The sequence below is a fragment of the Balaenoptera physalus genome (genome assembly GCF_965194825.1).
Source record: "Balaenoptera physalus genome assembly, chromosome: 12".
NCBI lineage: Eukaryota > Metazoa > Chordata > Mammalia > Artiodactyla > Balaenopteridae > Balaenoptera > Balaenoptera physalus.
Window position 1 is genome coordinate 93677389 of NC_138897.1, and position 14414 is coordinate 93691802.

Genomic DNA, 14414 nt, shown 5'->3' on the forward strand with positions numbered 1-14414 from the left:
TAAAAACGAAAACCCTGACCCAGGGGGTTGGGAGGAAGGAATGGGACGATTCCAGGCAAGGCTGGGGTTCTGTTCAAAGCTTAAGCGGCGGCTTCAATCATCTCTCACTTTACTAAACTCATTTTGCCAGTCCCCATGTCCACGTGCGACCCGAGGAATCTGATTGGAATGGAAACATCTCCGTTTCAAGGACGTTTGGGATTCGGTCTCTGAATGCGGCCGAGGCAGTAGCTCCGGAGGTGTCAGGGATGCTGCGCCGGGGCCGATGCCTGGGTGACAGGTGGGGTTGCCGGGGAGGGAGAAGAGCGGAACTGCAGCGCACAAGCGAGCAGCGGACACACCTGTTCCCCAGCCGCACCGCCGCCCCCTGCAAGCCGGGCGCCCACAGGCCAGCCGCCATTCCCACACCCGGAGACTCAGTTTCCTCCCCTGCAAAAGCTCTCAACTACTAGGACTTACTCCATGTACCTGTTGTAATTCTTACATAAGGTACCAGAGACACGGTCAAATTCGACAGGGTGCTATTATTGTGTGGAATAACACACAGAATCGTGGCAGGAGTTACTCCCGTCATGGGAGTGGAGGCTTGGTGGAGGACCCCAGAAGCAGACCAGAAACAGTGGGACAGCGTGGGGTAAGGCCCAAGTTACATGCTGCCTCGGCACCTGGGAGAAACCAGGAGGGCTTCGGATGGCCTCGTCGAAGGCTCCGATGTCTCCATTCTTGGCCTCTGGACATCTGTCTCTAAACGGGAATCACAAAGCTCTCCTCTACCTGCCACTAATCCGTGTGCAGTGAGTCCCCTACATACGAACCTTCCAGTTTCAAACTTTCAAAGATGCGAACGTGCGTGCACATGTCCAGTCAGGTAAGTTAGTTCACGTGCCTGGCGTACATGGTCACATGCGTGCATCCTCTACTAGTGGTTGTGCTTTTGTGTACTTTACTGTACTTTACTGTTTGTACAGTGCAGTTTGTACAAACTAATAGTTTGTACAGCGCAACTGTACAATAGTTTGTACAGCGCAACTAAATAAACAAATAAATAAATGCACTATTGCCTGTAAAAATCTTGCACAAATTAGGCACTTGTGAACACTAGTTCCCCGACACCGGCTGGTCCTTGCTCGGCATCGGGATTTTTGTTGTTGTTTTGTCATTTCTCTGAGAGAAGCCGGTGCCTGCTGCAGCCTTTTCACCTAAGTATTTCATCTTCTTCCCAGTTCATTTAAAGCCACCTGAATAGCAAGGGCTGGACTCGTGGGCGGTCTCCCCTCACCAACCCCTCCTGTTTATGGGGAATTCGGCCAGCCTCACTCTCCCAGGCTCCAAATCCACAGAGTAGCCACAAAAGAACCCTTTAGCACATCTCTTGTTTCTGTTTTCACTCTCCACATACTTCAGCAAAATATTTACTCTCTCCTTCCAGGAGTGATTGGAAAAAAAATTCTGAAGGTTGATCCAGCGCCTGCTGCTTCCAGAGAGTCAATATTTAGATAACACCAAAGCAAAACAAAAATAACCCAACAACAATGCATCCGCTGCCCTGGAGAGAAGACGGAGGGGGCAGTGGGGAACTTCCCTCTGCTGGACTTGAAAACAGCCCGTCGTGAGGAGAGGCAGGCCGCTGGCAGGGCCTTCAAGCTCTGAGGCAGCCCATGCCTTGCAGTCAAGGTTCTCACCTAACGTCGGGTCTTTATAATCTAAAATAGGATCAAGCCGAAGATCTGGTTCCAAAGAAAGACGGTGGAAGGATGCTGATGATGTGGATATTTGTGTCATGCTTTCCTAGAATTCTTTCCCCCCTTTGCCAGGAGAAGGCGCTGTTTTTGTCTGTGGACCCACCTCTGCCCTGTGCTTTGCAGGGACCACCTCTACCCCCTCCTCCCTTCGCGGGGCACAGCGTGGTGTCCATGCTTAAGGCAGCCAGCATGTGGCCTTGCTCTGGCTTCTGGGCTTGGTTCGAGGGTAAGCCTGCAATCTGAGTGTATCTCATGCCAGTGGATCTCAGAACCCTTGCAGGAGCAGCTGAAAGAAAGACGTTCACTCTCCCTGCTGCCCTTGGGGCTGGGAGGATGTGAAGAGTTGAGTTGCCATCTTGCCAACACTTAGAGCGTGAGAAAGATCACAGAAAACGCCATGTAAACCTCAAACCTTGAGTGGATCCAGGTTTTGTGGGACCTGAATGGAAGGAGCAACAGAGGAAAAATCGAGAAATGAAATGAGAGTTGCCACATCACTCAATGGCAATGCAACCTTATATGGATCTTGACTGAAACAAACTGTAAAAATGAATATGTACATAAAACATGGAGGAGTCCATTGAAAATCTGAGTAGCGACTGGGTCTTTTACGATGTGACAGAGCTACTGTTCCTTTTTTTAGGTATGATCATGGTATTGTGCAGTGTTTAACAGCTCTGATCTTTTAGAGATACATATAAGATTTTTATGGACACCACGACATAGTAATGTCTGGGATTTGCTACAAAATAATACATGTATGAAGGAGGCAGGTGAGGTTATAAAATGAAACAAGAGTAACCATAAAATGATTATTGTTGACTCTGGGTGTGGAATACACGGGGTTTTATGCTTGACATTTTCCATACTAAAGAGTTTGAACAATCAGTAGTTCTTTAAATGTTCTCTTCCCAAGGTAGAGCTGCTTCACTGTGAAGTATGTCTTTTCTGTTAGATCAAATAACTGCTCTTCTCCATTAATCTTCTCCATTAATCCCTTACTTTCCTTCATATGTTCAAATAGTGAACCAAAAGGTATTGGCTCCACTAGCAGAAGATGAAATTCTCAACAGATAAATGATGCTGATTTTATATCAGATGTTTTGAATAAAAATCAGTTGTTACAATAGCAGTTCAAGCTTTTTCATACAGTTCATGAAATCAAAGTGAAGTTTTTGGAAGTTTGTTCAGTTGAAGATGAAATATCTGATGCGATTGTGAATGCTATTATAAACTCAGTGGAAAGTTCAACATTGAAGACAAAATAGTTACTTGTTTTCATAGGAATAATATGAATACAAATTTTAGTGTAGTACAAAATCATGGTTAAAAAAAAAAAAAAGCAATAGAAGCAACCTAAATGTCCATCGACAGATGAATGGATAAAGAAGATATGGTACAGGGAATTCCCTGGTGGTCCAGTGGTTAGGACTCAGTGCTTTCACTGGCGGGGCCCAGGTTCGATCCCTGGTCGGGGAACTAAGGTCCCGCAAGCCACACAGTGTGACCAAAAAAAAAGATGTGGTATATATATATATATATATATATATATATATATATATATATATATATATGGCATATCACTCAGCCATAAAAAAAGAATGGAATATTCCCATTTGCAGCAACATGGATGGACCTAGAGATTATCGTAATAAGTGAAGTAAATCAGACAGAGAGAGACAAATATTATATGAGATCACGTATATATAGAATCTAAAAAATGACACTAGTCAACTTATTTACAAAACAAAAATAGACTCACAGACATCGTTATGGTTACCAAAGGGAAAGGGGGGAGATACATTAGGAGTTTGGGATTAACATACACACACCACTCTATATAAAATAAACAAGGACCTACCGTATAGCACAGGGAACTATATTCAATATCTTGTTTGTTTTGTTTGGTTCTTTTTTTGGGGCGGGGGGGGGGCGGGCATGCACCACAAGTCTTGTGGGATGTTAGTTCCCCGACCAGGGATTGAACCAGCGCCCTTGGCAGTGAGACCACGGAGTCCTAACCACTGGACCGCCAGGAAATTCCCTCAGTATCTTGTAATAATCTATAAGGGAAAAGAATCTGAAAAAGAATATAGAGATATGTACAACTGAATCACTTCATTGTGCAACTGAAACTAACACAACATTGTAAGTCAACTAGACTTCAATTTTTTTAAAGGGGGGAGAAAAGCAGAAGTGTACGAAATTTTAAAACCTTGGGAAGCAGAACGTGATGTGACGACAGTACATAAACGATCCATGATTGTGTGCAATCCGGTTGCGATATCTACCAAGACAAGCAAAAGCCGCGGCAGGCGGCCTATTAAGTAGACCCCGATGCCCTCTGTAATTCTCTTCCCTGGGGTGTGGGCTTCACGGAGAGACTTTCACCTAACTGATGGCATGTAGCAAAAGTGCCTCTTACAGGAAGAGTCTGGCTTCCATTTCCCACAGTCTGTTTCTCTATCTCTGCTCCATCTCTTTTCTGGGAGAAGCGAGTTGCCAGGTTGGGACACCCTACGGAGAAGCCAGGTTGCAAACATCCGAAGTCCCGCCAAGAGCCGCGCAAGTGAGCTTAGAACTGGGTCATCCCCCCATCCAACCCTGAGATGACGGTGGTCCCGGCCGACACCTTGATTTCCACCTTACGAGAGGACCCAGCTGAGCTCTGCCTGGATCGAAACTGTCTCGTGACAACTGTGTGTTGTTTTGAACGGTCAGGTTTGGGGGGTACTCTGTGACACAGCCCTAGATAACTACTACAAAGCTCTAGATGTAAACGTTTAGCTGTATTTCTACACATTCAGAGTAAGCGGACCTCAAAGTGTTCCTGTGACGTGAGCTGAGTATGAACAATTCACCGAAGCAGGACACACGGTCTGTTCGGTGCCACTATTTCATCCGATGTTAGGATGTCTTGAGTCTTTGGAGAACTGCTTTATAAATTCACCTGCCTGTCCTACAATGGCCTTGAACTGTTTTGTAAACTTTTGAGATTCTGTTCAAAACCAGACGCAACTCTGTAATCAGAGTATTCAAACAATAGACGCATCACAAACTTTAGCTTTCAAAGCTTTTGGCAAATTGCAGTCACTGGGGGAGAAAAGCTGGGAAGCAGGAAGACAAAAGTTTATCCCTATGGAGGCACGTGATTAGCAGAGCAAATTAAACAATAAGGGTGCAACCCCACAGGCAAGATTTAATTTTGAAACATCAGAGGATTGTGCTTTGAAATATCCTGAACTGGAAGAAGAATCTTGTGATAGATTTCCTCTATTTAATTAGAGAAATTGATATTCTGTGTCAGAATGGGGTAAAATTGAGAAAGCCTGCAATTCTGCAGGATCTAAATGTGGTGAAATATTAAAAGAAACCTTAAGGAGAGATCATTTATTTGATAGGTTTTGTGCTGTAAAAATATTTGTCAAAGAAAGGTTTTCTGAAGGAAGGAGAAAAGGACACGGCCTGTGAAAATATTTGGGCTGAATATTTTATTGTTAATTGCAATATTCAACATCTTAGTTTTGAAAAAAAAAAAAAACCCTTTATGTAGCAGTTTTGGTTCCGAGCTTATATTAGATTATATTAAGAAAAATTTTTTCTTCTTTAGAAAAATAACTGGGGCATAGTATTAAGGACACACATGACTAAGAAATGAATGAAAGGATGTGAATATGTACTGTGATGGTTAATGTCATGTGTCAACTTGACTGGGCTTCCCAGATACCTAGTTAAACACTGTTTCTGGGTGTGTCTGTGAGGGTGTTTCTGGAAGAGATTAACATTTGAATTGGTGAATTGAATAAGGCAGATGGTTCTCTCCAATGTGGGTGGGCATCACCCAATCCACAGAGGGCCTGAATAGAACAAAAACGCAGAAGAAGGGAGAATTCTCTCTCTCTCCCTCTCGCTTTCCCCCTCTCTCTCCCCCTCCCTCTCTCTGCCTGACTGCTGACCTGGAACATCGATTTTATCCTGCCCTCAGAATGGGACTTACACCATCTGTTCTCCTGGTCCCCAGGCCTTTGAACTTGGACTGAATTACACCACCAGCTTTCCCGGGTCTCCAGCTTACAGATGGCAAATCATGGGACTTCTCAGCTTCCATAATCACATGAGCCAATTCCTCATAATCAATCAATCAATTGTTGGTTGTTTCAATGGAGAAACCTCATCAATACAGGCACCAAGAATAATTAGCCTGCTTCTGTTATTTGTAAGTTAATATAAAACATTTATACAAAATGTAGTAATATACATTTTTAAAATTAATGTAAAGAAGTTAACGTTTTTCCTGTCATGTACACAGACATCTGTTGTGTATGTTTTAGGTAGTGTTGTCGTTTTGAAAGTAATTTTTGAATAGATTTTAAAGGTCCATCAATACAATAAAGCCAATTTTTCAGTCCCTAAAAATACTTTTAAAAGTACAGAGTGCTCATTATGTTCTCTTTGTTTGTTTTTTTTGGCTGCGTTGGGTCTTCGTTGCTGTACGTGAGCTTTCTGTAGTTGCGGCGAGCGGGGGCTACTCTTCGTTGTGGTGCACGGGCTTCTCATTGCGGTGGCTTCTCTTGTTGTGGAGCATGGGCTCTAGGCGTGCGGGCTTCAGTAGTTGTGGCCTGCGGGCTCTAGGGCACAGGCTCAGTAGTTGTGGCTCACGGGCTTAGTTGCTCCACGGCATGTGGGATCTTCCCGGACCAGGGCTCGAACCCGTGTCCCCAGCATTGGCAGGCAGATTCTTAACCACTGCGCCACCAGGGAAGTCCTGTTAATTATGTTTAAAGCCCTCACTCCCAAAGGTGTCTTGGTGTGGATGATATGTTGTTCCGTCACCCTTCTTGGGGAGAGGGATGGAAATTTCCTCTCTAGAAACAGGAGTGATGGGGAATAAGCATCCTCCCTGCTGGGTGGCTTCATTGGCTCACGTAATACTTTATTTCCTAGACTCTTTCCAGCGTCTGAGATTTCGCTGGTGGTGTCGCCTTCATCAGCAATGCACTGTTTCTCCCTTTTCCCATTAAACATCTGATGATTGAAGTGCTATAAGGCAGGGTCCCCAACCCTGGTGCCAAAAAGGTTGGGGACTGCTGCCTTAAGGCCAAAATGTGGGATGTGCAGCACGGAGGGTACTTGGGATGATTTACGGTGTGCGGGGCAGGGCATTAGAGTAACCTCATATGCATCACGATAGAAACGCTCCCGCTTCAATTCTCCTTCATGCTTCCTGGATTCCACCCTTCGCCCTTAGAACTTCTTCTCTATCCAGTGAACAGAGCGATTCTTAGATCTCAGCGATTCACAGACCTCACTGAGATCGTATCACTCCCCTGCTGAAAGCTCCCCGATGGCCCGCCGGCTCCCTCAGAGGGACATTCCAGGTCCTAAATCCCTGCTACATCCAGTCCTGCCCCCAGCTCTCTGCTTCAGCCACACTGGCCCATGGTGGTTCTTTCTGGGCTGCAAATAACTGACAGTTCCAGGAGCTGGCAGTGCCACCATTGGGAGCATAAACGATAAGGTGGTTAGAATGCATGTGTTCTCACCTCTTCCTTCCCCCTTGCTATGGCTTCCCTGGGGGTGGAGTCTATTTTCTCCACCCCTGACCCTGGGCACAGCCACGGGATGGCTTTTGGCCAACTTGACCCTGGGGGGCTGTTTGTTGCCCGGCATTATCACAGCAGTAGCTAACTAATACAGACAGTACATAAGATATGGACATCACTTGTCCATTCACTGCCCCAATAAGTATCTACTGAGCGCCCACTCTGTGCCCAGCATGCAGCATAGAAGAAAGCAAAATCTCCTGGTGCTTACCTTCCAAGAGTGAAGACAGAAAACGCCATGGAAAAGCAAATGCGTCTCAGGTGGTCATAAATGGTGTGATGAAGTGAAGGGAGCTGCAGGGATAGGAATTGATGAGGGTGTCCACAGAACCAGCAGGGAAGCCCACTCTGATGGGGAGACATTTGGTTGAGGACCTGTACATGTGTATCTGGGCAAAGCATTCCCAGAGGGAACAGCCAGCACAGAGGCTCGGGGACGGGAGTGAGCTTGGAATGTCCAAGGAGCAGCAGAAGTCCGGACGTGGCTGGAGAGGTGGGAAAGGGGCAGGGGTGGTGGAGGGCAACGAGGCCACAGGTAGATGACGCAGGGCCTTGGCAGGAGGCCAGGTAAAGATGTGGGGTTACGCTGCGAGTGACGAGATCTGACGGAGATTTTAAAAGAATCACCTTGTGGGGTCCATGGAGAATGGACTCTGGGCCCCAGGGTGGAGCCAGGAGAGCAGAGTAGGAGCCCGGTTGGGGGGGTGCTGGAGTGGGGGGCTGGACCAGGACAGCGACTGTGGGAGCGGGCATGGTTGGAGCTGGGGCGTATTCTGCACGTGATGGGATTTGATGATGGAGATCATGTGGGCTGAGAGAGGAATGACAGCGGACGCACAGCACTTGCCGTGTGCCCGATGCTGCTCTGATGCCCTCAATCCCAAGAACCCCAGGAGGTGCGTGCTCTGTCTGTCATCTCAGGCGACTTGCTCAAATGCAGTTTAGCAAGCGGCAGCGTGGGACCTGAATTTCAGTGGTCCAGCTCCTAACTTTTAGCCTTTGTGCTATCGTGCTCCTCAAGAAGAAATCTGGGTGGTTCAAGTCCCCCAGGAGAGAAGTGACTGGTCTGCAGGACAAGACAAGAGGGCGATGCCCGGGGCCATGATAAACTGGTCCTTTGAGCTCCATGCTGCTGGCCAGCTGTGGGGCGTGGGGGACAGAGGGAGAGACAGAATCCAAAGGCTTGTCAGAAGAGACAACTGTGGATGGAGTCTTAGAGGTCGATCAGGTGCTCATCAGAGAGAAAAGGGAGGACATCCCGCCCCCGCCAATTCCGCCACCAGAGAGACACATGGGTAGGAGTTCTGTCCCAGCCTGTTCGTAGGCAGCTCCATCCACTATCGTAAAACACTGGGACAACCCAAATGCCACTAGCCCGAGTCTGGATAAAGAAATCCTGGCAAATTCATATACAAGAATACTAAGTATACTGCAGAGCACAGGGAACTATATTCAATACCTTGTAATAACCTATAATGGAAAAGAATCTGAAAAAGAATATATACATATAACTGAATCACTTTGCTGTACGCTAGAAACACACACTGTAAATCAACTATACTTCAATTTTTAAAAATAAAGGGGAAAAAAAGAATACTAAGTAGCATGAAAATGAATGAACAGCTGCACCAACAGAGCTGGATCTCATGTATGAACTACTGAAGCACATCGTCAAAGGATACATTCGGTAAGTCCATTTATGCAAAACTTAAATGCATACGAAACTAAAAAACAATGTCTAGGGACACATACACACGCCTGAAAGCGATGCAGACTAGAGAGAGCGATAAATACAGAATTTACAGTGGAAGAGGACCAGGGAGGGGGGGTGTGGGCACGCGGCCGGCTCTGAGGGTTTTGGTAAACTGCTATTTCCTTCACTGGACTGTGGGTACATGGAGGCTTATTTGATTCTTCTTTCTAGGCTAGCTATGTTTTGTTTGTTATTTTTTAAGTATAGAATTTTGTATAGTTTGTGTAATTAAAAGGGGAGGGGCCTTCCATGTAAAAGGACGCGTGCACGCAGAGTTTAGGAACCCAAGGGGCGTGAGTTATTGGAGAACTGGGTAACATCACCTGAGACATGGAACCAGCGCCCAGCCCCACCCAGTCTTCACGCCTTCCCTTCCTTTACATGCTTTTCTCCAAGCCCTTCCCACCAGATTCAGGAGGAGTGATCTTCATCTGCTCTCCTGCCCCGGCTCCAAGCATGGCTTCTGGAGAAGCTGGTGGGAGGGAGCCAGAGGCTAAAGCTGACCCGGGGTGTGTGTATGTGTGTGTGACTGTCTACATGTGCATGTGTGTACATGCATACATGAGTTGGGTGCATGTGTGTGAGCTTGTGTAGTTGTGTGCGTGTATTTATGGCTGCATGCGTGTATTCATTCATGAACGTGTGCATGTGTGTGCATGCATGCACGAGTACATATATGCATGTGTGTGAGCATACACGTTCACGTGTCATGTGATTGTGTACATGTGCATGTGTGTGCATGCATACATGAGTTGGGTGCATGTGTGCGAGCTTGTGTATTTGTGTGCATGTAGTTATGGCTGCATGCACGTGTATTCGTTCATGAACGTGTACATGTGTGTGCATGCATGCATGAGTATACACATGCATGTGAGCATATGCGTTCACGTGTGTCGTATGTGTGAAAAGACAGTCGCTAAGCTCTGCCACTGGCACGTCCGCCTCTCGATGCAGAATCTGGAGACAAAGGGGGCCTTTATTTTACAGGCTCCCTTAGCTGACACTGCCAGGCCTGCTGTTGGGAGCTGAGGACCAAACACCACCCGCCCCCCAGGGTGAGGGAGGCCGCCCGTTCCCGCAGCAGCTGGACCATCTCCGGGGAGATGGCTGAGCAGGGCCTGGCATGCGGGCTGCTGGCCTGGCTTGGCTGCCACGAGGCTGCCCGGCAGACATCGTTCTCACGAGCCCCGGAATGCAGCGTGCGGAGGAGCTTCCCCGAGAGCCCCCGGCTCGCCACTGCCACAGTCCTGATGGTTGGAAACCGGAGGCTGAAGGAAGCATGAATCCGAGGTCTGGGGCCACGGCTGAGCTTGCAGCCTGACGGCGTGACACTGACCCAGACGCTGAGAAAGGCACTGCCTCCTCAATCCTCCCTGGGCCCCGCCAGCAGCCTCGGCGGGGGCTGCCAGCGTTGACGCTGCCCCAGCTTCGGCCCATTGACCTGTTTTATCGACAGGCAACTGTGTGTAGCTGCGTCCCTGGAATCTGATGGTTCCTTTTCATTGTTGGGGCATGGCCGTGGTTTGCCGTTCCAGGCAATGATATCACTTCCTTTTACAATAAATCCTGTGATGACCACACTCGCCTCCCCTTTTCTGTCCCCTTGGAGTTTGCTCTCCAGTCCAGCGTTCTCTACAGCAGTCAAAGAAAGAGCATTTAAACCCGCACGCTACCGTTGCTCTCTGCCTTTGCCAAAAAAAGTGATCAAGGAAAAAACATACATTAAATCGTACCCGGTGTCGTGGGCTGGATTGTGTCCTCCAGAAAGATAAGCCCAAGTCCTCCCCGCTAGGACCTGAGAATGTGACCTTATTTGGAAACAGGGTCTTTGCAGATGCACTCAAGTTCAGATGAGGCCTTACTGGATTAGGGTGGGCAAATGTTTCCTGGGCTGAGCCTCTGTGTTGTGTCATCTTAATTAAAAGACCTCATTTAGTTCTGATGACAACTTGTGAGATGGGTGAGAGGTTCAGTTTGGGGAGATTTTGCTTAGAGAGTAAGATAAAGCAATCCAGGCAAGACTATCCATTAATAAAATGGGTGAAGTCTTCTGTAGAGTATTGACTGCTGAGGGCCTTGAACTTGGACGAAGGGCTGAAGTCCTGAAAGAGTCCGAACAGGTAGAACGGGTAACAGAATACGTAATACGCATCGGTTAGTTAGCTAAGTTTGTTTCCCCTTCCTGTGGAGGCCGTCTCCCAGACTTTTCTTGGGGAACCACACTCCCCCAGTCTTCATTTGTCTCGTTTGGGGGAGCTGAGTCTGACCCGTCTCCAGGGTGGCATGAGACCCAGTCCTAGGCAATCATAGTATTGCACCATCCTGGCCATGGTGATGGGCATGTGTCTGTAATCCTGCCAGTAGAGCCAATGAGATCAACTCCAAGACTTTCAGTGGAACTTTTGGTAAACAGAAACCGTATTTTCATGGCACTTAGAGCTGGTAGAATGAAAGCATATAGCTCCTAGGGATCAGGAGCTCTTGCAGTCTTGTGGGGAAAGACAGAAAGTGAAGCCAACACAGACAAAACCATATCCAAAAGATGGGAAATATAGGAGTCCTGACAACATAATGTGAGCTGCTGGATCCAGCCATACCTGAAATCCATACCTGGGCTTTTCACTTACTTAAACCAATTAATTCTGTCATTCATAACTTCATGACAGTAACATATTTCTCCAGGACTGAACCTTTGCAGGATAATAGGCAACATGAGTCAGATTACTTCTTACCAAGGACGAAAAAGTAAGACCGCATAGAGTCTGTCTCTTGGATGGACTTTCCCTCTCCAGGAGGTAAGAGCGATCTGGGCTAAGAAGTGTGAGATGCAATGGCTTTACTTCATTAGAATGATATAAATTGCCGCAATATGAATTGCCTGCCCAAAACAGACAAATTCATCCAGGGGTGGTGTTCCAACCTGTGGACCCACCGTTATGAAGGTTCTGAAGACAGGGGTGTGAAGAGTCTATTTTTCACATGGATGAACTGTTCAAGAAAGGCAGTTTTGTTTCATTTTGGCCATAATGAACCATAATAGTCACTCTCTGCTGACTACTGAATTCTCTCACATCAAGGGCCAGAAACGTAGAGCTTGCCTGACCCAGGCAGGTGATGTAAATGCGTTCACCAGCTTGGCCGAAGGTGTATGTGTGCCCCTCCCCCCACCCCTTGGAGAGGCAGGTACTGTGACAAATCAGAAAGACATCCCTTCCCAAAGACGCAGCTCCAGCTTATGCCCCAGGGACTGGAATCCGTCTTGACCTATTTTCAGAAGTATGGATTTTTTAAAATATAAAATCTCCTCATTTTCCAATGTTGGATGTAGTGGTTTGAAGAGTATTCCCCCCAAAATTCACATCTGCTTAGAACTACAGAATGTGACCTTATTTGGACATAGGGTCTTTGAAGATGGAAGTAAGGTAAGGATGGAGATGAGATCACACTAAATTAGGGTGGCCCTAAATCCAATGAGTGTCCTTGTAAGAGACAGAAAAGGACATACAGAGACACACAAGAGAAGGCCCTTGGAAGACAGAGGCAGAGACTGGAGTGACGCAGCCATGAGCCAAAGAAAGCCAAGAGCCCCCAGGAGCTGGAAGAGGCAGGAAGGGTCCTCCCCTGGAGTCTCTGGAAGAAACGTGGCCCTGTGGACACCTTGATGCCGGGCTGGTAGCTTCCAGAACAGTGAGAGCATTAATTCCACTTGACTTAAGCCACAAAGTTTGTAGCAATCTGTTACAGCGGCCCCAGGAAACTGATATACTGGGTGAATTTTTTAAAATACTCAGGACCTGGGCCCATTCCAAGCTCCCTCTAGCCCTCAGTGAGGACCACCTCCACAAGGCCAGCAAGCGGATCTGGACACACGGCTCTAGGAACCTGCAGGGGTAAAACACCGGTCCCTCGAGAACCTCTTTCTTTAGGAAGTGTCTTCGCAGCTGGACGAGGAGAGGACACCCACATGGAACACTCCAGGGAAGGCTCCATTCCTTGTCACTGGGCACCTTCCATCCTGGGAAACGTCCAAACGCAGTTAAGAGGGGTTTGTCTGCTCCGGTGCCCGCGAGTGCAGGCTCTCTGCTTCTTCACCTGTGGGAGTCCCCTCGGTCCCCGAGATGTCTTTCTAGAAGACTCCCGGGCTAGCTGGCACCGTCTCACAAGTGTCCTGGATACTCCTCCCCGTTTCACAACCCTCCCAGCCCCACTGAGCGGGCCAGGGGGCTTCCGGCTTGTTGCCCTGGGGTTTTTCATTCATTCATTCATTCATTTTGGCTGTGCCGGGTCTTAGTTGCGGCACGCTAACTCTGAGTTGCGGCACGCCTGCAGGATCTAGTTCCCCGACCAGGGATCGAACCCGGGCCCCCAGCGTTGGGAGCGTGGCGTCTTACCCACTGGACCGCCAGGGGAGTCCCGCCCTGGGGCTTTTCTGTCTCCTCTGGGGCTGGGGGGCTGGGGGACGATGTGCAGCCCCGCTCAGCACTCAGCCTTGGCAGCCCAGAAACGATGAGGGAGCGGGTGCCGCACTGGACAAGGGGGGATGGGCCCCATGTCCGCAGGCAGACAGCTCTGAGACGCGTCTCAGAAGGACCCACGGAAGCCAGTGCCAGGTACTCCAGTGGCAGCAACCAACTCGGTAACTTCTCTGTTACCTGCTCACTCTCCTCCCCCGTTTCTCTTCCCCGTCCCCCTTTCCTGCTCTGGGATCCCACTGCAGGCTCTCCCCAGGGAGATGCAGCCTCACAGATGGGGCTGTGCTCTCAGACGGCATGTAAATCCCTCCGAGGCTAGAAATGAGATGTGCTTCATCTCACAGGCAATGAGGAAATGTGTTGGCTCACATTACAAGACAGGATCCCATGTGTGAGAAAGTGAAATAAAGCTAAAGACGGATGCAACCTATTATATTAGTTCTAATGAATTCTAAGTAGGTCTCAATACTACGTTGACCATAAGAGGTTTTGGGAAAAATGACTTTAAAAAAAAAAAACTATTTAATAGTTTTTATTCTACACATTTATAAAAGTAACAGTTTTGCCAGGGAAATAGTTTTCACCCACCCACCATATACCTGAAAGTACTATGTTGAAGTATAAACTCAAAATGAGGCCAAGTAGGATCAGTAATACTGGGGCTCATAATGTAGGAGCGGAGACTTCCCACGTCCGGAGGAGTTCCATGACCCTAGAAGGGCAGGTTCTGTTTTCACTTGGAGCAAGAATGGTAGACAGAGGTCCTGCAGCAGCTACACTTTTTAGTGTTGGTGAAAACGAAAACCGTCCATCTGTCTTGATGCCTGTTCAGTCCCACAAGAGA

General features: G+C 47.8%; 1 protein-coding gene across 11 annotated transcripts in view; it reads right to left on the reverse strand.

Moving 5' to 3' along the window:
* SLC15A4 (solute carrier family 15 member 4) overlaps positions 1-14414 on the reverse strand; it is a 186729-nt gene that overhangs the window by 137086 nt on the left and 35229 nt on the right. Inside the window, exon 8 of one of the 11 annotated variants that reach the window (XM_082418261.1) lies at positions 513-2181. The exons of 9 other annotated variants lie outside the window; for them this stretch is intronic. In XM_082418261.1, coding sequence (XP_082274387.1) covers positions 2126-2181 — 56 coding nt within the window. In that variant the 3' untranslated portion in view covers positions 513-2125. Of the gene's footprint in view, positions 1-512; positions 2182-10054; positions 11201-14414 lie in introns of those variants that run through there. One more of the 11 variants, XM_082418260.1, reaches the window with a different exon arrangement.